This window comes from Amblyomma maculatum, chromosome 8 (genome assembly GCF_055883805.1).
Source record: "Amblyomma maculatum isolate TAMU_Amacu chromosome 8, ASM5588380v1, whole genome shotgun sequence".
Classification (NCBI taxonomy): domain Eukaryota; kingdom Metazoa; phylum Arthropoda; class Arachnida; order Ixodida; family Ixodidae; genus Amblyomma; species Amblyomma maculatum.
In genome coordinates this window covers 100,570,193-100,596,494 of record NC_139351.1, presented here as the reverse complement: position 1 = coordinate 100,596,494, position 26,302 = coordinate 100,570,193, and the positions used below count along the sequence as shown (strand labels likewise).

The 26,302-nt window shown below is 45.5% G+C and overlaps 1 protein-coding gene across 2 annotated transcripts in view; it reads left to right on the top strand.

The window, feature by feature from the left end:
• LOC146181981 (kinesin-like protein KIF2A) overlaps positions 1-26,302 on the top strand; it is a 64,866-nt gene that overhangs the window by 22,962 nt on the left and 15,602 nt on the right. Inside the window, exons 2-10 of one of the 2 annotated variants that reach the window (XM_084576980.1) lie at positions 1,294-1,388; positions 1,650-1,718; positions 7,223-7,391; positions 9,567-9,789; positions 14,089-14,192; positions 16,479-16,641; positions 20,299-20,389; positions 22,127-22,190; positions 22,286-22,377. In XM_084576980.1, coding sequence (XP_084433106.1) covers positions 1,294-1,388; positions 1,650-1,718; positions 7,223-7,391; positions 9,567-9,789; positions 14,089-14,192; positions 16,479-16,641; positions 20,299-20,389; positions 22,127-22,190; positions 22,286-22,377 — 1,070 coding nt within the window. Of the gene's footprint in view, positions 1-1,293; positions 1,389-1,649; positions 1,719-7,222; positions 7,392-9,533; positions 9,790-14,088; positions 14,193-16,478; positions 16,642-20,298; positions 20,390-22,126; positions 22,191-22,285; positions 22,378-26,302 lie in introns of both variants that reach the window. The other variant, XM_084576979.1, reaches the window with a different exon arrangement.

Here is a 26,302-nt window from a genome sequence, read left to right as displayed (position 1 = left end):
AATGCTAAAAGTAGCAGCTTAATTCTTCCTTCACTGAAGACATTGCAGTAGCGAATTCTCTTGCCTGCATAGCTGTTTCTCCAAGTGACCATGAAATGTATTTACGTTGTGAATTTTATTATAACCCCACCTGCTTGGACCTGAAAGGTCCTGCATTATCTGTAAATAAAAGGGGAAAAGGGCAGGAGGTACTGGCTGTGACTGTTCAAAGCTTAGAAAAGGGGTTGCAAGGGAAACCGTTTTGGAATGGCAAATCAGATAGCCATCTGACTCATTCTCATCTGGCTCATATCAGCCCCATCGTAACCTGCAGTGGGCTAGTACAGCTTGAAAAGTGCCACACTTCTGTGCACCAAACAGTCCTTAAAGGGAAGCTGATCTTCAGGCACGGTGCGCAGGTTGCAAGTGAGCGTGACAAATCAATAGGCATTCAGATGCTTGTTTATGGAGCAGGCTCTGTTGAATCCATTCCCAAGGCCATGTCTTTCACTTAAGTTGCCAAAGAGTTCTCACTACCATGCACTCACTACCACCTCCTTGTGACAACTTTCTCTTGCTGGTGTTGGCATTTTACTTTGCGCATTCCAAATGTTTGATGTGGCAAGCAGCTTGTGATGGACATGCAATTGACCATTTACTGCAGCCCCGTGCCTTTTTGTGAATCATTATATATATATATATATATATATATATAATATGTGTGTGTGTGTGTGTATATATATATATATATATATATATATATATATATATATATATATATATATATAGCCTTTGAGAGGAGGAGGAGAAGACATTTACGATATGATTTGGGAAGGGAGGTGCGTTTCGTTGTGGAGCTGAGTGGCAGACCCTATTCCGGGACGCCATTGGCCGCCGCCGTTGCCCGAGCTCTCTGGACCAGGACACGCTGGGCCTACTGGTCCGAGCTGGACAAGGCCGCCTCCCAGCCCTCCCTAGTTGGCTGTTTTATTGCTTTTAAGTTTTGCATTTTGCTGGCAGGCCCACACCATGTGGTATAAGTCAGCATACTGCCCGCAGAATTTGCACCTACCCGTGAATGTCGTGTCCATGTGTTTTAGTATGGCGGGATTTAGAAAACACCCGGTTTGGAGCCGTCTAAGGTGGCACTCCTTTGAGAGCACAGCAGATGAATTCATTGCAATGACTTTTATGCATGCCAAACAAGCTTTTTTTTTTGTCTTCTGATGGACACGCACTATGTAGACAACTGTTGTCTGGGGTAACCTCGTGTCTCTCTAGAGCAAATTGCAATGCGTTATCTGATGCTTGCAGGGCGCATACACTCTGCCACGGTGGTGAGCATGGACTCCGACAAGCAGGTGATAGTGGCCGAGTGGTACGAGAAGGGGGAGACCAAGGGCAAGGAGGTGAGTTTCTCACCAAGTCCTCTGGAGGTGGCGGGAACAACACATGACATTCCTCCTGCAGCACTTTGGCCAATGCCACGAACTGCTTGCACGTTAAGCAACCATGCGCTGCCCTAAACTGATGTCTGATGCTGCCAGTAGACATTGCATGAAGATGAATTGCAACTGAGCTGGGCCTCGTGCAGCTCATACTCGTGGCTACTGCTAAAAGGCGCGAAACCTAAATTGTGGTTGATTTTCTTGTTTGCTTCTTGCTTGCAGCTCGAGTTCAGCACGGTGTTCGCGCTTAACCCAGGGCTCCAAGACGTCAACCGCAATTCTGTGAAGAAGGTGAGTGTTCCTTCAGGCTTCACTCTTCGTTGCATGCGGATGCGAGTGGTAGGGAAGTTTTCCTGGACACCATATTTGCAAAGAAGTATTCAAAGCTCACTTCTTGCCTCATGAGGCTGAAATCGGAGCAAGTCACCATGAGCTATGAGCAGGATGTGTGGCCAGTGTGTTTGCTGTGATTCGTTAATAGGAAAATCTTGTCCACGCTAGGTCCCGAATCACCATTCTTCCGTGTCAACGCCGAGCTGCGCCAACCACTCTCGGCACTACTTGGAACGTGTCTCCTCCTTAAAGGATACTGGAAGACGTCGAGAGAAAGGCAGAAAAGATTGCTGATCAATTGCTCCAAAACTGCTCCAAAATGGCTGCCTTGATGTTCTGCCATCAAATTTGGCAGAACACGGGAACAATGTCGCAGCACCAGGGGGCAAAGATATAGCCGACCGATTTTTCGGACTCCAATAATTAGGACTCGCGCGTTATTTCGGACTTTACTCAGGAACTGTCACACTGCCCATAGCAGCATGTACTACATTTTCACGATCGATATTTCACTATATGATGCCCAGAAGATTTTTTGCACCAAATTTGGCGCTAGCAATTCTGCGGAGATCGTTTTTTTTTGGCAGAAGGCTCGTTTTTTCGTCGTCACTTAGATGCGAGCGGGCGTCGTTTTCGCAGACAACTGGTTTTACGCGGCCGTGAAAGCTAGGCCTTTGTTCATCGTCGCCATCTGAGGCAGTGGCAGTAAGCGAATGCTCGACCTTTTAATCGCGGCAGCCTACAAAGAGCGCTCCATCGGATTGAAAATGGAACGTGAGCACCGTCCGCGCCGCGGCTCGCTCCGACGCCGCCCGCCGCCGCCCGCCGCCCGTGAGGAAGGGAGAGCATGGGCATTCATGATGGGGGATCTCGTTCCGTTCGCTTTTTTCCAGTGAGTTCCATCTCGCGGTCCTGGCTGTTGTCGTTAACCACGGAAACTGAATGTTATTGCTTCGCTCGACGCGCCCATTCGTTCGCGGCACGATCGGCTGCGTCGCAGTACGTCGTGAACTGGCATGGACATGATATGAAAGCATGACTGGACAGCTTAGCATGATCCGCTTCTGCGGGGCACCACTGCGCACGTGGTGACCGCCTTGAGCGAGTTCGATGCTTGACTATAGTGCCTAGAATATGCGTTTATTCTAGGCACTATAGCTTGAACGCTGGCGGCCGCGCCCGCCATATCGAATCGCGCGTGCGCATGGGCGGTGCGCGGTTGCAGGTCGCGCTGTGCTACAACTCCCTGCTTTCGGCATGTAAACGAAACATGGGGAGCAGCGAAGGTCGTGACTTTTAAAGGAGATTTTTCGCAGAAATTATAATTTTTTATTTTTTTTTTCAAGTTGGTCGATTTTTTGGACTGTTCATTTATTTGGACCATTAAATTTCCCGGGTCCCGCCAAGTCCGAAAAAAATTGGTCGGCGACTGTAACGCATATTGCACTGGGCTTAATTCAGATGAAATGTTCATATAGGAAGGAAGCACGAAATATAGTAATAAATATTTGTTCGCAAGTAAATTTAATATGAGTTACAGGTGATTGGAGATAGTTAATTACGAAAAAAAAATGCACTATGCATGGGACGTAGCACCTCTTTCCAGCCTTTTGAGTCTCCTGGGGAGATAGTAACGAGAGCAGCAAACGAAGCAGATAGCGGAAACCACCGCTAGCCGTTGAATCTTGTCTGGCTGCAAAAAGTACACGTCTTTGCTTTTACTATGAAAACGAGCCAGTACTTCAGCACCGAGCCCCTTTGTCCATGACAAGCACGTCAGGCCTACATCGGAAAAAAATCATACTTGAAGCGTTATGGGTTGGTAAGCCAAAGCTGTCAATCACTAGGAAACTTCTCAAGAGTGCTGGAAAGACATATGGCCTACTGCCAAGATATTAAAAATGAGCTCCAGCATTGCTCATACAAAGAATGATGAACTATTGGCAGGAGGCAGTGAAGTAAAGCTGAAGGATGGTATATCCTTCAATGCCATCTGTCTATATCCCAAACCTGCTCCAAAATGCTCGGGCCTGCTTCCACAAGGCGGTCGAGGTGGCGCTGCAGTCGTCTGCAATCCCACGGCAGGCAAAAAGCACGGGGGCGACACTGGCAGAGGCACCAAGTTTGTCAAGGCGCGTTATTGTGGTCTTAAGGCATGTTTCTGGCAAAAGTGTTCAGGAATTTATCAGCCCAGGTAAGGATCAAAAAGGATCATGTAATACCCCATATCTGGGGGCTTTGAGATGCATTCTAAATAAGTAAATAAATATGCATAAGATAGGAAGTGGAAATGTCGTGCCCATTAATCTGAACTCCAAATTAGTATTGCTGCTATAGACTACAGCGCATCGAAGGGGTAGACTCGACATTTGAGTCTATCAAGTCGAAATAGGTAAACGCATTAGGTCATACTATTATATCTTTAAATTCTTTGGCCGTTTGTCTTGTCAGGGATGAGTGCTAAGTTGGAAAGGCATTGAACTTGCATAAAAAAGAATCAGATTGTCGATTTATGATTATAAAAGGCGTTTGACATTGGCAACGTGCTCCAAAACATAATTCAAATGCTCCAAAACTCTCGTTTTGTTGCTCCAAAGCTGCTCCAAAATGGCTTTATTACTGCTCCCAAAGCTGCTCTAAAATGCTCAAGCCTGCTTCCACCCCTGAATGTACGCATTGTAAAAGCAACGAAATGCACAAGCTCAGTATAAGCTACAGTAAAACCTCATTAATTCGAACTCTACTTATTCAAAATCCAAGGTCCAAAATTCAGGTGAAAGGTCCAAAATGCATCTGGCAGAAAAATACAGCGTATCTCTGTCAACCCTTTCAACTATTTTGAAAAGGCAAAGCGAAGGTTCTCGAGCTTACAGAAAGACCCATTCAGTGAAGCAGGCAAGAATTCGTTTTCCAACCAACCTGGATGTTGACGGCGCTCTGCTGAAATGGCTACAGCCCGCAAATGAAGCGCACCTTCCTGTTAATGGCATGCTACTACGGGAAAAGGCCAATGAGCTTGCCTTGCGGCTAGGCCGTGAGGAGTTTAAGTGCAGCAACACCTGGTTATGCAGATTTCAAGATAGCAATGACCTCACATTCGTGGCAGTGTTGTGCGGCGAAAGCGGGAGTGTTGACACAGATATTGTTGAGAGCATGCTGAGGATGATGTTTAAAATTTAGACACAGCTGCATTGTTCTACAAAATGCTTCCAACAAAGACTTTTGCACCAAAAGATGCGGTTGTCAATGGAAAAAAAAACAACTGAAGGACAGGATAACCATGCTGTTCCGAGCGAATATGTCCAGCAATCACTATCCAATCACTGGGAAAGCAGCGAAACATTGATTCTTCAAAAAATGCCTGGCTCCCTTCCAAGGGTGATGCACTCAATAAAAGCAACCGAAAGATTTGGATGATAGCAGTGCTTTTTGAAGAGTATCTGCGCCACTTCGGCCGCAAGTGATATCCCATGCCCATGGTGATAGCCCATGGTGATATCCAGAACTTGGAAGCGATGAAACTTATCTTTCTGCCACCGCATGTGACCGCGACATCTCAGCCCATGGACCAAGGAATCATCCTGCATAAAGGAAGACTTCTCACTACCATCTGTTGAAAAGAATCCTCCCCTGCTATGGCAATGGCAAAGAGTATTCTGTGGATCTTTTAGGTGCTATTTGCTTAATTGCGTATGCCTGGAAGGAAGTATACGGCGATCTGATTCAGCGCTGTTTTAAACACGCTGGGTTTTCTAAGCAGGAAGATGCCAGTTTGCCCAATGAAGAGTGACTGTTGCAATGACTTGTCCTATACTGATAGTACTAGTGCCCTCAAAATAAAGTGGAGTACAAGAACGAACAAAATTTCGTTTTGCGGTGTGCCCTGGAAGCAGATCCGCACGTGCATAGCTTTTATATGTGTGGGTCACCCGGATGTTCAGCTTGACACTTTTGGTGTTCGCCTCGTCAGCAGCCTGGACGAAGGAGACTGCTTTTTCCCTGAACTCGTGCTCCGCTTTATTTTGTGGGCACTAGTACATTAGACAATGAAGGGGAAGCACTCTGTGCGCATGAATGACATCGCTGAAGACGGGAGTGGCTCCAATTTCATGGACTACATGAATGCAGAATGTGATGTGCAAACATTTTATGCGAACTTCTAAAGGGATCTCTGACGGAGGACATTCCGGTGACGATGACCCTGATGCTGAACCCACCCGTGCACTGGCTTTAGCTGCTTTCTTAAAGTAACTAAATGTTGTGCGCAGCTTTGTGGAGTGTAGTGGTGGTAACAGTGATATGCTGCATATTGTTAAACTAGAGGGCGTGACTTACAGTGCCATGAACTACTGCACCAAGCAGTCGCGCATCGATGGCTACTTCAAGTGAGCATCTACATAAATGGACTATATTAATACAGCAAGGTATCGTGCAGTTATTTTTTATTTTTTGTCAGTTTTTGATATTTTGAAACCCCGGTTAATTCGAAGGTTTTTCGCAGTCCCAAGGACTTCGAAATAACGAGGTTTTACTGTCAGGCATGACCTGTTGGTGACTCATACATCACCCTCTTAGCAACTGGTTCAGCAACACTTTTCCGCTGCAACAGACTGGTGCACTTCCTTCCAAAGCATTAGCCAGTTGACATTTCCCCCTACATGAGGCACTCCTTGCGAGAAGAAAAAATAAAAAAAAGTGCGCATAGGAGGCCCACTTGCCTTGTTGCTACTTTGCTCGATTTTGAGATGACAGATTGTGCTAGCTGCGCATTGTTTAAACTTGCTGCATGCCTGGTGTACTCGGGCTTTATTTACTTATTAAACCTGCTTTCTCTGAAGGTACTCGCATACCTTCCTCCTTTTTTTAGGGTTCCGAGAAAAATCTGCAGATTGTGAGCTAGGCTTGCCAGCTTTAATCGGCGAAAGCTGATTGGGATTAGCGGCCGAGAGGCAATTTTGTTTTGATGTTTTGCAGGCATCTTGCTGGCCCGGTGTAACCTCTGTTCTCGTGTGTATGCCCAGCATACTTTCAGTTCACTCTCATTCCTCGCACACTTTGTGGCCGCCAGGCTCGCACTGCTTTTTATCCTGTACAGATTCTACCACGTTGTGGTGGTCAGTAGCAATTTGTTATATACATATAGGCTGCGGGCACTTTTTCGTTGGGGCTACAAATCACTTTCATTGTACAGCTCTCAATTTATTGTACAGCTCTCTCTCTGTCCCTCTCGTAACGCCACCTATGGCTTCCTTACTATGCATTGTACTCCGCCAAGGCGTGATGATGGCTGGTATTCCTTTGCTGCCCAATGGATACTGCGAAAGTGTGTATTACAGCTTGTGCTGCAAAAATAAAGGTTGCCAGGTCATGCAGTTCTTGCTTACTGTTGGGCACTTGTGATTCATAAGCTTTGCAAGCCCGTGGGCGCTCCCTGTTCTCACTGCGATGCCTGCTATGTGCAGCTTCCCAGGCACACGCAGGTGCCTCTGTCTTCAGCCAAGTCTGGGACCATCCAGGACCGGCGCAGCCTAGCTCGACCAGCATTGCTCCAACAGAATGGTCATGACCGCGCCATGGGTCCCCCGCCCGCACCACTCCCCACCACCAAGTCCAGCAACATACTTTCCTCCCGTAAGTGCCTCCAATGGTCGCAGTCGCAGCTAATTTGTTGGCAGACAGTTGCAAATCTTTACAAATTTACAATAGGTGGCCTTTATACGCACTGCAGTATATTGCTGCCTGGGCTGTTATGGGCATGTGGCACTGATGGAAGCAGAAACGCAACTGGTTTTGAACACTGTGGATCTTTTCTTTTTCTCACTTATTGCAAATATTTATGGATCATATTCATGAGACGTCAATTCCTCAGCACTCCTATGCAAGCAACCATGGCAACACTACATGGCATTTGCACGACCCAATTGGGTTGCCTCAAAAGCATTAACTATTCAGTGCAGCCCAGTATTAGCCCTCCCTCCCCCATTTGATGTCTTCAAGGAGCCAGGATAGTGTGTGTGGGAATGCAGCTTGGGTATGAATTCATCTTAATCTCCCAGAACGTGCCCATCACTGTGTGCATCAGTCCTATTCATATGTGCTCCTTCTTTCTCTTCCCAAGTTTCTGCCTTATTAAGTTTCACATGAATTTTAGTTTAGAGCGAAACCTCTACTACTACTTGTACAACATTTCATCCGGCTCCCACTGAAATCGGATCATGGTCTAACCAAGCACACACCCCAGGGATAACAGCATATACCATATGTGTGACCATATCGCACAGCACGCGGACGCCTTTGCATTTCGCATTTCTATGGAAGTGAAACACAAAGGCATCTATGTGTTGTGGCCCGAAAAGCACTGACAAGTCCCCTCTGCTACGTATTGGGGTTGGAGTCATTGTCGTATTTGCCGGAGAAACGGAGTAATTAATTGTCTTCTGTGGCCACGACGCAATGCAACTTCAGTCTTGTTGTGCATCATAGTAGTGTTCATGCATGGCGCGCTGTTACCTCCTTCTAGAACCACTTTGAGGCTAGACTGGTATGCTTAATCGCATAATTTACGGCAAGCATGACATGACATCATGGCTGCTCGCAAATGTTTTATTACGTGCGGAGTAATTGCAGCCAACCTTTTTATTTTCCAGCATAGAAAGACCGAAGGAAGAGGACATTATCGAGGATTGTTGATATCATCCGGGTTCGATGACAAGAGAGGATATACTTTAATCCAGAAAATGCTGTCTCGGCACTGACTTGTGTAGATTGCACAGCAAGCGCTACTGTAGCTAATGAATAGTTCTGGTTGACTTCTCCTCCTCCCAAAATTTCAAAACACTCAAGCCTTTGCCTTTTCTGGGCAGATTTTCAAAACTGTAGAGCAGGCTCTGTACTTCTTCAGTTTTGCGAGGACTGCCGCCGTCTCCGAGTCGTTGCAGGCAGTCTTCTCTTTCCATAAGAAACACTTCAGGTTCACTCTTTGCTTGTAAGCTTTTAGGCAGACATTTGCTGCTGCCTGTAGTGGTACTTGATCGCCACCGGTGATCCTACAGAGCCTCTTCCATGTGATTACCAAATGCTGTTTTGCTCGATACCTTTCCTAGCTGGTCAGCATAATGTGGTATCGAGGGTCTCGCGCTGCATGCAGTTCAGCGTTTACACAATTACTGCCATTCCCCATTACAGCAGGGTTTAGGTGTCCACAGAGCAAGTGTGACGGATACTGCGCCTTTCCTTTCATGTGAACGAGTTTATTATTAATATTATTGCGCTCTGCATCTTGGCATCTCCGCTTGGAAAGATCTTTTTTCGGCCGTCTCTGCTGCATTGGCAGTGGAGTTGGCACCTGGCCGCAAGCTCTGATGTTGTGTAGCGCACCTGTTGCTCCTCTCCTGTTTCCCGGTTTCTGTGCATGTGCACTACTAGTGGCTTATCTTACACACGGCGAAATGTTCAGCTGACTAGCATAGTGTAGCTCTCGCTACAAAATAATGAAGGCAAGTTGCCTGGAACCGTACCGCGAGCCAGTTCAGGTTCAGTTCCAAGATGGAAAATATTTGTGTTCGGTTCCGGTTCGACATCCTGGCTCCCAGGTCTAGTGATCAGAGAAGTCTGCAGTGTTCTGGTGGAGCAGTGCAGGCCCTGTAGTGTACGGCCAGGAGTGTGAAAATGTCTGCGCACTTTTACTGACGTTTATTTGTTTGCAGCAACTTTTGTCAGTCCAAACTCGGCAGTGTAGCGATTTTGGTTTGGGTGACGGTGGGGCCTGTGCAGTGGCAGACAAAGACTCGTCCTCCCTTGGTCCAGTGGTGCCCCGGCAGCAGCAACAGCGGACTCTCGTGGCTCCCAGTGCCAGTGCATCAGAGTTGAGTGCGAACCGGCGGCGGACCAACGTTGTCAAGGAAGTAGACCGCATAAAGAAGCAGCGCGAGGAGAGACGTGCCCGCCAGCTCAGCCAGATTGAGGAGAAACGCGAGCGCATGAATGTGGATCCTGGCAATCCCAACTGGGAGTTCCTCTCCATGATCAGGTATGTCGTTTTTCACCTTTTGTTTTTTGCTCTTCATGTTTTCTTGAAAGTTCAATGCAATAAGGAGGATTCCGCAAAATTTCACATTTGGTTTCATTTTGTTTCCAGAGTTTCCACGAATAAAGAGTGCTAGTCGCTGATAACTGAGTCATAAATTAAACTCACAGCGAGAAAAATACGCCCATACACTTTGCTTTTGTGGAACTCAACCTCGTCACTCTGTGGGTGCCAATGAACATGCTTTAATCTGTTAGGATACCCAGAGTACAGCCTGTTGGTATTGGATACGATACCAATAATTTTAGATATGATACAAATATTTGGACAGAACTGCCACATATTTGTTGTTCAGAAAGCATGTCAACAAGACAAGCCCAATGCAAACGCACTGTCCACAAAATCTCTCCCTGTGTTACTCCGCCGATTAGAGCCGCCACGAAATTGTTTTGCGAACAAGCTTGTATATAGTTGAAAAAGACAACAGGAAACAGAGCAGTGTAATCGATGTCACCAGGCTGCACTTCGTGGAAGTTTACAACAAACGCATGAGAGGTGTCAACATCATAGATCCTTGATGGCAAGGTACAAAAATAATGCCCGGGACAAAAGGGGTTGAGAATGCTCTTCCACATACTAAATCCGGCGATTGCGAATGCCTCAAAAGTATGAAGATGCAACAAAGGCAAAGAACACATTATGAACCAAATTGAGTTCAGAGTTCGAGTTTCCAACCGCTTTGAACCTTTGGCTGAACCAGCGCCGAGCTCAATGCGCCGAGACTGCTCATCCAGTGACTCTGCGCCAGATTCTATATAAAAAAAGGGTGCTTCACCATGAGTCTCTGGAAAAAAAAAATATTAAGCAGCATTTACAGAACATGAGTAACCAGAAGTAAGCCATTTCTGTCGGAAGTCCTGCCTGCCGTAGCAAGACAGGGTACCTCTACATTGGCTGCAATATCCCTCTCTGTACCATGTGCTCAGAGTCCTTCCACAGCGCATAAGCAGAGTGTGCATGGCCCATCATCAACCTTTCACATTAAATTGTTATTTGTTATGCTGTTCTGGCATGAGTGTCCTGTATTTTTAGAGTATTAGTACTATTTTGTTTTGCACTCAAGTTGATTACCTCGATCACCTTACAGCATGATGTCCTCATATGAGGACGCATTTAAAATATAATCAGGAGGTTGTTGATTACTTCAAAATAAATTTTTTTTATGATCTTTGTGGCCTAAAAAGATGAACACAGTGCATGAAAACATTTTTTTCTCACTCAGAATTAATTCATGCTTGAGAGGGTTAATCACACCTAAAAAAATGCATACAGTATTCTCTGTTGGAAAACTGCACCAGGGGCTGATGAAGTGCATTATGAAATGCTGGCTCACCTCTCTGAAAATGCTCTTAAAGCACATGGAAAACAGCCATTATTGTTCCATTGCTTAAACCGAATAAACTCCCAACCTCTCCCAATATTTATCCGCCTACAGCTTTAACAAGTGGCCTCGCCAAGTCCTTTGAAAATGTTTCAAATATTAGATTAAATTTTTTACTAAAATCACTCAAACTTCTAGACTCTTATCAGTGCGGGTTGAAAAAAAAAAATCATGCTCGACAGTTGACCATCTAGTCCACCTCAAAGACACAGTCCAGGAGGCATTTATACACAGACAACTGTCTTGCTGTCCTTTTCGATCATGACAAGGCGATACCAGAATGAGGTTTGGAATTCTTCGCTACCTAGCAGAGCTAGGGCCTGAAGGATTTCATGGCAACTGTTCTTTTCAGGTACGCCTAGGCACAACAATTTCCAGGAGCTTTCTTCAATAATATAGAGTACCTCAGGGCTGCATTTTAGGCACAACCCTTTTTGTTGTAAAAGTAAATTCGATCAGCAAAATAATTCCAAAATCTATTATGTGTTCAGTTTACATTATCTCCAGATAGCTTATACATCCACCAACATGTCAACATGTCAGACAAATACGGTTAACTATATAAACAAGGTAACAACATGGGCAGATAAAAATGGGTTCCACTTTTCCCCTCAGAAAACAGTGGTAGTTACGTTTTCATTGAAATAAAGCATACAGACAGAGCCAGCTTTACACCTGGAAGAAATTATTTTGCTTTTAAGAAATGAACATAAATTTTTGGGTTAACTATTAACAAAAAACAAACGTTCTTACCACACATTAATTCCCTTAAAAAGAAAGCCTCTCAGTTTAACATACTCTCAAGGAAACACTGGGGATCTAATCCAACATGCCTATTACGTATCTACCTCTCTGTTGTGCACTCCAGTTTAGATTACGTTTGCATTGTATATGGTTCTGCGAGATCATTCTATTTAACGTGATTAGACCTATACATAACCTTGCTTTGCCCCTCTAATGGTGCCTACAGAACATCCCCCATTCAAAGCATTTACTTAGAAACGAATGAACCACCCCTTGCAGACAGGAGGATGATGCTCACATTTGCATACATACCAAAAACATCTGTTACACCCATTGTTAGTGTGCTTCCAGAATGCTGTTAATTAACAAACCTAACTCAGTCGGGCCCTTGGGAGAAATATGCCATGATTTAGGAATACTAAATGCTACCAGAGGCACTATCCTCACACTGACAGATTTCTGACAAGAGCAAACAGCACTGAGAGAGAAGTATATGAACTGCACCAAACTGTGTTGGATGTGTTGTTGTGCAAGGCAACTGGGAGAACATAAGGCTACTGAACTGTGCATCAATATTTGCTGCCTAATGTTATGCTGTTTATGCAGCTATAGACAAAATTATGCAACAGAACTGCAAAAAAAGCTTAACATAAACAAATTCATTAAGTCTTGCTTACGCCATTATTCTAAAAATGCAGTTTAGCCCATAGTAGGCAGCATTCATAGAAAAAATCTCAGCACAAGGCCGAAGCATAATATTCTGCTGGGTTCCCAGCCTTGTCGGGATAGATGGTTACGAGAGATCAGACTCGTGCTGCACAAGCTCGAAACAAGGAATTAAATGCACATCCCCTACAAAGATTGCATCAGGTTAGTACAAAGAAGCTCGAAAGGTAAATGGCAAAGTATACGGAATAGTGAAGAAAAAGTATACTGCACACAATAAAACCCATAATAGGAGAATGGAGGTCATGTAACACCGGAGCGTTTCAGTGAGGTCGTTTTGTGCTGTCTTTGTATTGTACATACATGCATGCATACATGCATACATACATGCATACATACATACATGACTCACAATCTTTCACTGACAAAAGAGCAGAGACCTCCGTGGGTAAAATGTGGAGGTGAGCTCACTGTGAACCACATTTTGATCTCGTGCACAGAACTTCAACAGTTGGAAAAATATTTTACTGTACTCTACAATGAACACATCCCATTCCACCCCTGCTTAGACAGCCCACTTGTTAAAATTTCTCCTGTTTTTAGTCTTCTTACAGAATTCGGGATCCTGAATAATTTGCTAGTTCCTAAACACTTTCCATTTTCACTCGTAAAAGAAGCTCAGCAACCTTGTGTTTAGCGCATGGTGGCTTTGGTTGCCTATATTCCTAAGAACTCAAAGCAACACTGCATTGTAGTCTTGGTACGTTCGCACATGTCTAAGTGTTTGTGAATAACGGAAAGTTTTGGACAGTTAATTCCCACTATTTAGTTATTTTAAATAATCAAATATAGCATTTTTGAACAGAGTGTTTGCTAAACAAATCAACAACTGCAGAATTGCAAAGGGTTACAAAGCATAATCGTGCACCTTGAGGGAAAAGTTGCCACACGCAGGTGGCCTTGCAAGTTGCAGCAAATACCCAGATCGGAGAATGGTAGCGGCCGCCACTTATCGATGGAGGTGAAAAACTAAGCGCCCATGTTCTGCGTGATGTGAGTGCACATTAAAGAGCTCCCGAAGGAGCGAAATTTCCCGAGCCGTCCTCTACAGAGTCTCTCATAGCCTGTGTTGCTTTGAGACGTTAAACCCCATAAACCAAACTAAACCCTAATTAGGTCCGGCTTATGCTTGTCTTAAAATTTGCATCCGGGGCAGTTTGGGGAAGGGTTTGCCTTCTGTCAACACCATCCTCAAAGCTCCACTCCTTTTTGCGCCCTTAGGGCAGCTGCACCATTCGTACCAGAGATTCTACGGCATGATTGTTTTTAAGTGCAATATGTGGCCATGTGCAGTAAGCAGCTGAAATCAAGTTCTTAGTGTTTTATGCAGTGATCTTTCTTGCTACCTTCTCTGATGCATGTGGTTGCTCATCGCATTGCGTTCCTTGCAGGGAGTACAGGTCAACCCTAGACTTCAGGCCCTTGTCAATGAGCGATCCATCAGAGGTGCACCAGATTTGTGTGGCTGTCCGCAAACGACCACTGAATAAAAAAGGTACGCACCCACTGCTGAAGCACCTTTGAAGTGGTCTAATGTCTCAGCCGCTTTGCTGGCTTTATGCATTTGAGTTAAACCTGGATGTAACAAACCTCTGTGCAAGGAATCCTTTCATATCACTGTTTCTCGAACTATTTCGTTGCCCTAATTATAGATTCGGCAGTGCTACTACACCACTAGAAGTTTTCCCTAGTCATGAGAAAGTTCTGAAAGCAATGATGTCTGGCTACAGAGGCTATTATGAGACTTGTCTGTTGCTTGTAGATGCTCAAGCGGTTGCTGGGGTCTTGAAGGTTTCAGTGGCTACAGACTAGCTTTTGTTGTTAAGCAGTGGATAGCGCTACTACTTCTAAGATCCATAATTCCGTTCTCTCAACTTCTTTCTCCTCACTGGTTGTCTCTCGGAGTTAATCGGTGATTGTTGCTGAGAGGTGTATCTGAACGCAACCTAAAGGTAACTCACCAAAGGCAGGAAATGATTACGGTGACGGGGATTGTGTAGCATAACTATTGCTATACTATCACTCCCTGGCTCTGTTTACAGCTGGTTTTGTGGCTGTTAAGAATCAAAAACATCTTAAAAGGCAACCTAAAGGGGAACACACCCCAGTGAAGATGTTGGTAATTTATTTTTATGTTGTGAATTTAAAAGAAATACAAAAAAAAAGTACACTCAGAGGATTCGAACAAATGATTCCATGCTGAGATGAGTAGTGTTAATCCATTGTGCCACAGAAGCGACAGGAATGGCAGGCTTTAAATGCGCTCTTGTTCATTTTGACAATATTTCCGTTATTTGTCGCCAGGTGTTGCTGCTCAGAGGACCCTACTGTTGGTAGAACATAATCGGGCTTCCAAGATGCACCTAATCGGACACGTGCTGGCTTGTGTGAATACCAAATGAATGCGAGCTTTTGCCAATGTCTGCTACACGTCTTCCCTATGTCAAAACATTTTGAGCGTATCTTGAAATATCGCATAATGTCGACACAATGCTACAAACAAGACCAAAAAATTGTCAAGCATTATCAAAATTGTCAACCCTGCCACTCCTGAGATCTCTGGAGACCACACATGCACATCTCCTGCCACTCTCAATACTAGTGTAAAAATAATGATGCAGACATGTCATGCCATCTGTGGAGAAGCCACATACATGCGTAAAACTTGCAAGGCAAATTTGAAACAACATATTGAGTGAATATTTCGCCATCATTGACACCATGGCAAGACAGCATGCCACATGTGTCCACAATTCGATGGGGCGAAGAAAACAAACTGCCAGTGAAATCAGACTTCGGTGGAAATTGCAAAGATAAAGAAGCTGAGCTTGACGAAGACAATGAGGAGTGATCCTGCCACCTTTGAATGCAGGTAACAAGATGAAACATTCAGATTTTAATAAAAATATTTAATGAAGCATATTATGCTGAGTATTGCAGTGCATCACTAGCATAAAATTTCCACCTGACTAACGTTTAAGGGAATCCCAGTCAATATACAATAGAAAAAAGAAACTGCAGGAAGTGTGCAGCAGTCCCAAAAAACACTTGGCAATGGAAGAGTTGAAAAGTGAGGGCATTTGCAATCTCAGGTTACAAAACTGGGAAATGTAAGGCATGTGCGCAAAAAAGACTATCACAGAGGAGAGGAGACAGAACGGGACGAGTCTCCTCTTGTCTGTGATAGTCTTTTTTGCACACATACCTTCCCATTGTCATGAACCAACTCGCTCAACAACGTATCCTGCTGAACTCCAGCAATGTTGTGTAAATGTCTGAGTTTGTGAGAGTGCTTTACTCAAAAATGGGAGATTCATGCTGCTAGAAGCCTTGCAATCGTGATTTGGTTTAAGTGCAAGCCACAGAACTGACCAGCAGTGCCTCAGTGGAGGTTATTAACAACCGTGGCTTCTGCATTCAACTAGATTGTTTATGGAAGCTACAGGAAGGTTGAGACTCGATCTTGCCTCTGTATGCACTGTTGACCTACACATTTTGCAGTGCCAATGCAGCCCTTTGCTGTACTAATCATAAATGCAGTGAAGCCTGCACCTCCATTTCACTAGTTTGGAGGGTGACGAGGAGGCCTTTCGCCATGTTTAGGCTTAGTAATGGAAGCTGTTGGGGTAGAAATGCAGATGAAATTCGGTAAGCTCTCTACCACACCGCTTCCTGATCGCAGTGTGCTGCCTTGGATATAAGCATTGATGTTAATGTGGATGGTGCCAGGTGAACAAAAAGAACACACCCTGCTTCCTTCTGCAATTTTGTCTGGCTGCAGAGGCGAATCGCAAAGAGGTGGACGTCATCACGGTGCCCAACAGAGATCTCATTGTGGTCCACGAACCAAAGCTCAAGGTGGACCTGACCAAGTTCCTGGAGAACTCCACGTTCCGTTTTGACTACGCGTTTGACGAGACGGCGAACAACGAGCTTGTCTACAAGTTAGTCTTCTTTTAAAATCTTCTTGGGTAATCACTGTCGCAGAACATCATACTGTAAAATCTCGTTCTGGTAATTTGAGGGGGGACACGGGTCTTGCGGACCAAAAAATCGCAAAAAAATCACTTTTTAGAAAATGTGATTTGCGAAATCAGTAGCTCTTTATCTACCTATCTGCTAAGTTTTTCATCTCTAGGGTCGGTATTTTAGTCACAATGCCAATTTATATAATCGATGTCGCCCAAATTTGGGTCGAAAACGACCCCCGAAACAACCATTTTCCGCGAGGCGTAGCTCCCATTTTGTGCGCGGCACCGTAGCCATCTTGGTCTCATTCGAAAGAGCCGCCTTTCGTCTTCAAATTGCCGCCTCTGCTGTTTACATTCGCCCATTGGTCGCATAAAAAATAGCAAAAAAGAAAACGTGGCATTTGCAATCCCATTGGCTTTCGGGGTGCACATGACGATAAGGCGTCCCCGCATTGGTGGAGCTGGCTGACGGCGTCTGCTCGGCGCGCCCGAGCCGCGGGGAGACGGCGGAGACGTGACGCCGGCCGCGCTTGGTTCCGAACCGCGAGGTGCGTTCATGGCAAGAATTTGTGAAAAAAGTGAAAAAAATAGTTGAATAATCATCTCAAGTGATGCCCTGCCCCGGCTGTGCGCGCTCAGGCCGACAGAAATCGTGCGCCGAACGATCGTGTGTACGAGCCTGAAGTAGGCCTAGCGTGTTCCCCAGCACGGGGGACTGCTACTGCCAGCGGTCGCACCCGCCGCGACAGTGATAAAGCAGGCCGCAGATGAGCAGAAAGATAAGCTCAAAACAGGAAAAGCTTGAACTCGCGCCAACTCCAGCAACGAAGCGGTAGACGGATTGTGTTCGTAACGATGACGGCAGCGCGGCGGACAGTCCGCTTGGCGATGCGGAGTTCACGATCGTCAGATCTAAACAGTTTGCCGAGATTGGCGAAGCGTAAAACATACGGCGGCGATATTGGCATTTAAAAAAGTGAACGGGGATAAGGAATCGCCGTCAAACTTATTCTCCAATGCGTAAACTGCGGGACACGTCGTCTTCGTAGAGCTCGCTGCGCGTTTGCGCCGATCGGACCTCGTTCATAGTCCTTAGGGAATTCACTTGCTTCCAGTACAATGCAGAGCACTGGGAAGCAGCAAACAGCTCCAAATTACATTTCTTTTCCGCGATAAACGTTCCTCACCGCGGTCTTGATGCGAGGACGTAGCAAAACGAAAAAGTGACAACTGAATGTGCTGCAACTGCAAATCAAAATGAAAGAGGCGACACTTGGACGTTGGAAAGCAAAGAGACTACATTCCTGGAGGTTTATAGCCATTTTAAATTGTAAACGTGTGCATTGCACCAGTGAATGTCTGAGAGCAGAGAGGAAGCGTGCTTCCTCTGCAGCTTTTCAGACTGCAGCAAAACGAAAGCAGAAGGGCAAACCCAATGCAGATTACTGTCCAGGAGCCTTCTAGGCCACAGTGGCCTGCATTTCTACAGTTTTTGTTTGATTAAATTAGTGTTTGACATTGCAATTCGTTTTTTCCATTTTTCTCAAAATGAAAATTTTGCCTACCCTTCTATTTTGCGGGTGGCATTGTGGCTCTCCTACTCGTTAGATTGTAATGATTTTTTTTTTTTTACTGGCTCGTGAATGTTAAAGGAACACAATAAAGCTATTATACAAGGTCTCAACTGCATGAAAAATTTTTAAACATAAGAAGATGTAGAAAGGGGGTGGTTGCACTTGTGAAGCTGAAACTTAAAACTTCCATAACTTTGGCTTGTAGTAAGGCAGGAGCACAAAACTTGTTTTATTGTGTTCCTTAGACATTCAGGAACAGATCCATGTGCATTTTAGCAATTTCCCTTCAGTAGATATTTTTACAAGCTTCCCGCAAGTCTGGAACAGCAAAGTTGCTGTAACTACTCAGCAAATTTATGTAGAAGAAAACTAACAACATATTTGAAACCAGCACAAGAATTTACATAAACCCTGCAAATTTCATACTGACAGGACAAATATTCAAAATTTTGCTCAAGACCCATGTCCCCCCTTAAACTAGCAGTACAGTATACTCTGGTACTGGCAGTACTGGAGTATGCTGCCTAGTGTGTCGTGCACCTGCAGTTTTCTATAGCAAAGCGTGGTACTTTTTGCAACAACTGCCACCTATTAAGGGCACTGCTATAGTACTCTAAAAGACTGATTGGGCAATGTGATGAAATGCATGGGAAGTGGAAGGCCGCTTTTGCGATGATGGCGGCGCCCGCGTATCTGCGCTGTAGATATGGAAAATATGGAAGAGGTATCCGTAGATAAGGAGAATTATGATCTGTTTCTTATGAGCCCAGCATGGAGTAGTGGTGATGTAGTAGTAGAGTACAGGATCAGAGCAATAAGGGTTCGATTCCTGGTAGAGATGCTTTCTGATCACTTTCAAAGAAGCAAGGTCTTGTGATTCAACTGAGAGCGCCTCAGCAGACATCCTGGCTGACATGCACACTTCTGAAGCCACTGTAAAGACGTTCCACACACTCCCAGCCTGCAGCGCCCCAATGTGGCAACCGCTGGCAGTCATTGTTGCCTTCTCCACCACCTCAGTCAGCACACTAGGCAGTATATTTTAGGCACAGTCTAGCAGTGCGGTTCCGTCCGACGTCCATGTGATTCATGGCGTGGGACGCTTATTAATTCGGACATGGATAGGCTCACTGTAGTTAATTTGTAAAGGAGATCATGTTAAACCATGACTCATGCATTAGCTGGTCACTGAAATAGACCTCCCCTAGCCTGAATTTCCATGGGAGAGTGATACACGTGCACTTTGTTTGCATTATGGCAGGCATGGTGATGATCAAAAGTTCCCCATTTCCAAAACAAAGCTCTGTTGCATTGATTTTGCTTTCCCTAACTTCAATCCATCCTATGGTTCCAATCGGACGCACGCCTAGTCTAGTCATACTATATTTCGTACACTGCTGAAAGGGTCGTTTTTGTTTTCTTTCCCTTCAATTTCGTTTGTTATTTGGGAATGGCATCGTGCTGGTCTGAAGCCTACACATGTCATTTACATCCACATGCTGCCCCAGTACGCTGAAGCTACATGCTGATCACACAGTTTTACAGCATTGCACGCTTCACTGCAGTGGTTGTGCGGTGAAGCACCTTCAAGGCGCAACCTTTGTGTCACTGCGTCGCACTGCGAAAGCGGTAGTGCAGGCCTTTTATTTTGAAGTAATTCCTCAGCGTTCTCAGCTGTGTACACAAAACAAAAGCACCTGAAGGGAACTGGAACAATCACCGTTCTCACTTGGGTTTTATCTCAAATGCAGGTGTTCGTCAGATAAAATTACTTTGATGCAAACAGTTTTTGGCAGTTTTTCTAGGTCAATTTGATATATTGAACTTCTGGTCCCTTAAAGACCAAATCAACAACAGTTTTTTGTATAGGTAATCATAGTACTAGCCATCCTGCGTTTCTCAAAATAATGCCATTTTTGTATACCAGATTTGAGGTGCATACTGTCTTGAAGCATGGAACAAATGTTTGTCCTGTGATTTCTCTTGTTAGTGATACTTACTGCCTCAAGTTTTCCTATGTTGACTTGACCTTGCACCACGCATTTTCCTGCCCCAGGTACACTGCTCGTCCGCTTGTACAGACTATATTTGAAGGAGGCATGGCAACGTGCTTCGCTTATGGACAGACAGGCAGTGGCAAGACACACGTGAGTCCCGTTTGCCTCTCTGCGCCAGCTTGCAGTTGGCTGGTTCCTCGCCTATGCAAGGCTTTATGCTCTTGTAAGCACATATATTGGCCCTAGAACTATGCATGGGCTTGGGCCTGCCCAACAGCCTGCACCCTGCTCGGCCTCCGGGCCGAAATAGGCTGCTCATAAAGCTCGCCGCCTTGGGCTCGGGCCGGGCTGTTCACCCTGATCTTGAGCACATGCAACACAAGTATGACCAGGGTACTGTAGTTGTCTAGAGTGCACAGCACTTTCCTGCGTCCTCCTCATGAGAGAGCTTGAGTTCTTTCCCAGTGTCAACCTGCATTTCCTTCACGCCTCTTTGCCGTGAACGAATCTTTGCTAGCCATCAATGAACATCAGAGGAGCCGTTTGTCGGCTATTGAATTTCAAGTTTCACATCTCTGCTTTGGCAACACTGAACTAGATAAATGGATATCCGCTTCAGGTTCGCTCCTTGCTGCCGCCTATCACGAGTCTCTGTTGTGCTTTGCTCCTACATCGACATGGCCTCGGTTGAAGCGGGAGATAGCTCAAAGCATCCACGGTGCTTGAGTTTCTTTTTGTTTCTTGTCGCAGGCAATGAGTCTTGCTGGCGCCATAAAAATCGCACGTGAAATGCATACGGTGAGCTAGATGAGCTCGCCGAGTACTTGGCCACAGGATTAACCCTTTATTTACGTTTAGAGCTGGCACACTTTTGGAGAAGCAAAGAAGCCGCTTACCTAAAACTTGCTTGTCTTGCTAAGAATGTGCTAATCATTCCAGCCACAAATTTGTGCCGAAAATAAAATTGTGGGGGGTTAAAGCATGGCTTGAACCTAGTGATAGAACGGAAGCTGTGAGTGTCTCATGATAGCCTCTGCAACACCTTTTCATAATTTTTCTTCAAATGAGGTTTTAGGGAAAGCAAGGTGCCCTATACTCTTGGGTGGTCACAATGGAATGGTGGACACCTAACTAAGCCAAGGTCATGTTTTCATATTTTATATGAGGAAGGTGTGCACCTTCTTCCCTTCCCTCTCATCCTCCCATGGGAGTGAAAGCGGAAAGAGTAGTAATTTCGGCCACCTGGGAGCCTTTTTTGTGCTCTGACCACACAACCCAGGTTTTGAGGAAAGGAAGGCGCAGTAAGCTTTTGGCGATCTCTACGGAATTGTGGATAAACACACTCCATTAGGTCAAGGTACTTGAAGGTCAAACTGAGGCTTACACAAGGGCCGCTTTACTTAACATAGTGAAGAAATCAGATTCATAGTTCAGGAGTGCCGCAAATGCCTCAAACCTTCATTAGTACATAACTTGTTGTTTCTGCATAATAAGTTAGAATGACAATGCTTTGTATGTGGTGTGCCTTTATATATTTTACAAATTTGTCATCTTAAACGTGAGAACTCAACATTTCAAGGTCTTAGATAAACTCGTCATCCTGCAATTATTTCTTAATCATCGTTTCAACTGCAATTACAGCATGTCGGGCCGGGCCGGGCCTGGCCTGGCTCAGGTCTGTAGCACAGGGCTGAGGCTCAAATCAGCCCGAGCAAGCCTCTATTTGGCGCTTGCTTCTCAAGCGCAACTGGTCTCCATGAGCGAAGCATGCCAGTTTGTAGTTTACACCATTGTTAAACCACAGCCACTGTATGCCTAAATATCTGCTTCATGTTTGCTTGAATGAGTCATCGAATGTCTTCCATCTCGTGCGACATTCTTTTGCAGACTATGGGTGGCGACTTCTCCGGAAAGACGCAAGACTGTTCTAAGGGCATCTATGCACTAGCAAGTATGTTTTATTTTAGCTCTCTCCTGGCAAAATTTGGGCAGTTTTATCTAATATGCATTCACCTGTGACCTCTTTTTCCCTTCCATCCTCTACAGCAAAGGATGTGTTCAAGCTGCTAAAGTCTCCTAAATATAAGAATGAAGAATTGGTTGTTTCTTCCAGCTTCTTCGAAATCTACAGTGGAAAGGTAAATGCTTCAGTTCATTCCTTTTCACTTCAATCGATACTGTTTCTCACAAGCTGCTAAATCTGAAAGGGCACATTTTTTTTTTTTTTTTTAAGGCTGCAATTAGTAAGTGCAGGGCTCTGAAGCAAAGCCGTGGGAATTCTCGACCATTCACTTGGGCCACTTTGATTTCTGATCTAATTGCAACAGCCTTTTTTAGGTCGTGCCACAGATCGTGTGTCAGCACATCTAGCGACATGGGAAACCTTGAATCTAGGGGTGGGACAGCTGCATCAATTGCTTCATTTTGGTACAAATGAGATTTCCTGCACAATGATGCCATGTCAAATGTTCTCTGGCCAGAAAATTTGCATAAACAAACAGCGCTCAACATCATTTTTCGGGAAAAACAGTCAAGCATGGTTCAAATGAGTTCGGGTATGGTTAAAGCGAAACTGTTCTGTCCAGGAGTGCCCCACAAATATACCGCTGGCTGATTATTCTTTGAATTTCACTGTTCACCTGATTGTACCATAAAACCTGCGTATAATAGGACCCTAAATATAATACAAGGTGAAATTTTAGACTCTCAATGGAGAAAAAACATTTTACCCATGATAATACAAGTGACGAAAGCTTAGAGAAGACATTTATTAAAATCGCACCCCTGCACTTCACTTCGATTACTTTAATCTTCAGCAGCACTTTCGGACATTTCTTTGTCCAACAAATCATCCCAAAAGTACTCATCTTCTGTACCATCAAGGATATTTGAGCTGCTTTTAAAAGAACAGTGCACAAGATCTGGGTGGCTCCCCGCGTGTCCACAACCAGTGCAGGCTTACCTGAGCACATTATTCTGCATAGCACCGCTTGTCTGCGTCCTTAAAGGGTTTGTTTACACAAGCATCAAAAGGCTGTGAAGTTATCCCACCAGGGACCGAGGGTTCAGTGCAGCAGTCGCGTGGCAACCTCTTTCTCGGCCAAATAGCAACGAAACACTTTCAGCACAGGGATGGATGGAAAAGACCACAGGGCACCAGGTCGCCTACGCCACCCAATCCAAAACTAGATCCTCGTTAATCCAGCCTCTCTCATGACATCTCACGATGACATATCTTGGCCGCTCTTCACCTTTCTGTCGTCTTCCTCTTGAAGATAACGTAATGTGGCAGCTTGCAGACATCTGCCGTGCACAACAACGTAACTATTGTCTTCTCGTTGCCAGTGGACCGGACGCTGACTTTTTTAGAGCATGCACAGCGAGGGGGGATGGCATGTCCAAGTAAACCGGCGGCTAATTGGCATTGCCTATTTGATCTAACAAAGTTTTTTGAATGGTGCAAAGAAATAACATGCCACTGAAAACTCGCAAGTAGCTCTTGGAGGCAGCTTTTGTGAAATTGAAGTTCGCCGGCATAGTGAAAAGCCAGCATGGCACATGTAGCGATAGATCCACCGCTTGCTCGCTTTGAAAGCATAGCGCAGTATTCCTTTTTTTTTCTTCCCAGCTCCCTAGCTTTTGCCTGCATAACCTCACAGCTAGATACGCAGTTTCCATACAAACTCTGTCAGACCAAGTTCATTTCTGGGAATGTGCCATACTTCGGGCCACAAAAGATTTGCCGCATTCCGCCGCACATGAGCTTCTTTCTGTCGTTGCCATCCGCGAATGCTTCCCTCAGTGACACCAAACAGCCTCCCGTCTGCACTATTGCCGATGTTCTCAGCAGTTTATACAGTAAAAGCTTGTTAATTCGAACTCGTGGGGGACTGAAAAATTGTTCGAATTAAGCGGAGTTTGAATTAACGAGCGGGTGGCAAAAAAAAAAAAAAAATGGCCACTGCATTTGGCTGCTAGGGCCGAAGCCAAAATAGCCATATCTGGGATCGTTATCGAGGAATACGCACTACTACTCTTTGAGGTCGGCGATTGCGGGTATTAAAATCATGCGAGTCCAAACACCAAAGGAAATAAAGATATCCAATCAATTTATGCGCCTGGAACTAATGATAAATGTACCCACGTGAGCGTCAGGCTTAATGATGAAATATGACACTATTTATGCTTCAAAAACATGTTTATTAACAAAAGAATAATGATCGAAGCATATCAACATGAAAAATAATCGGTGATTTGCATTTGTTTGCGCTTTCTTCGCCGCGACTCGAGAAGCATTGTCTGCAACTTGCCCAACATCTCCAGCGCAGCATCCGAATTCTCATCGGTGGAGAAATAGCGCGCAGCCAGATCGAGTCCCGATGCTGCTTCACATGTGCTCGGAGGAGGCAACGGATCGTCCTCTTTGTCGGACTCGTCGTCGCTGTCAGGCGTGCTCGCCGCGTGTGAGCCGTGCTGCTGACTGGACGCAGCCTCGATAATCTCGGCGTCAGTTAAAGGCCCCGTTGTCTCCACGCCGTTGTCTACGTCGACAAAGCTCTCGAAGTCCACACCCTCCGATAAAACAGCGTAGGCAGGGTCCAGCACGATGGAGCCATCATCTTGATCCACTTGAACATCTAAGTCGGCTGTGCAGCAGGCTTCTGTGGTTTCACTGAAGCCACACTTGCGGAAACAGTTGGCGATAGTGTCTGCCTTGACGGCGTTCCACGATGTTGCCAGCATGTGGCAAGCTCCGAGCAGGTTGACATCATACGGCTTCCCGCTTTCCATGCATACAAGAAACCGTTCTAGGAGGTGGCACCTGTACAGAGTCTTTAGATTTTTAATAATCCCGAGGTCCATAGGCTGCAGCACAGCAGTAGTGTTTTTTGGCAAAAATGCCAGACGGATCGCTTTCAGTCCATTGATGTCACAATGCGCCGAACAGTTGTCAACGAACAAAAGAATATTTCTATTCTGTGCCGCGAACTTTCTGTCTAGTGTGCGCAACCAGTCCGTGAAGATTGCTCGCGTCATCCACGACTTCTTGTTAGAAGTGTACTCAACAGGGAGAGTCTTCACGCCTTTAAAGCAACGAGGCTTCGCTGCTTTGCCTATCACGAGCAAGCGGCACCGTTCCGTGCCCGTCACATTCGCGCACACTAGCGCGGTAACTCTTTCCTTGCTGCGCTTTCCGCCCGAGCACGTATCACCTTTATAGCTCACAGTCTTGTTTGGGAGCAACTTAAAATAAAGTGCGGTTTCATCAGCATTGAAAACATCGCTGAGCGGGTAATCGGCAAGATATTCCTTCAATTCACCTGAGACCCAATTTTCACAGGTTTCTTTGTCGACTGCGGCTGCCTCTCCGCAGACGTTCTTAAACGTCAGCCCGTGGCGGGCCTTAAAACGTGATAACCAGCCTTCCGATGCATTGAAGTCGCTGATGCCCATTTGGTTGGCGAAGTCCGCTGCCTTCGCAGCAATTATGGGTCCACTTAATGGAATATTCCTGCTGCGAACATCCTTTATCCACGTAATGACAGCAGTCTCCATCTCGGGGTGAGCCGACGTCCGTAGTCTTTTCCGCGAGGGCTCAATCTCCTTTTGGTAAGCATCGATGATAGAGTCCTTGTTCTTGATGTAGGTAGACAACGTGCTTTTTTTGATGCCATACTTTTCGGCAATCGCTGTCTTCGTTAAGAGACCACGTTCAACCGCCTGCAATATTTCAACTTTAGTCTTTAAATCCTTTGCCGAGTACTTTCCACGGCTCGCCATGATCGGCACAGTCGATGAGACGTCAGCGGCGAGATACCACACAAACGAGCAAACTCATGCAAAATGCGACAAGAAAAGACTACTTGTGCACTCCACTGATCGCAGCCGCCGCAGCGCAACGAAAACCTGAAACGGCTTGCTCCGGAGCATCGGCGGCGGCGGCGCCCGCGCCACCCGCGCGTCAGAGAAACGCGCTTCTTTTCTTTCTTTCCTCTTATCTTTGAACTCTCCTCTATCTGCACGCGGCAGCGGCAGGCCCGTGCACTTTCCTTTTCATCCTTC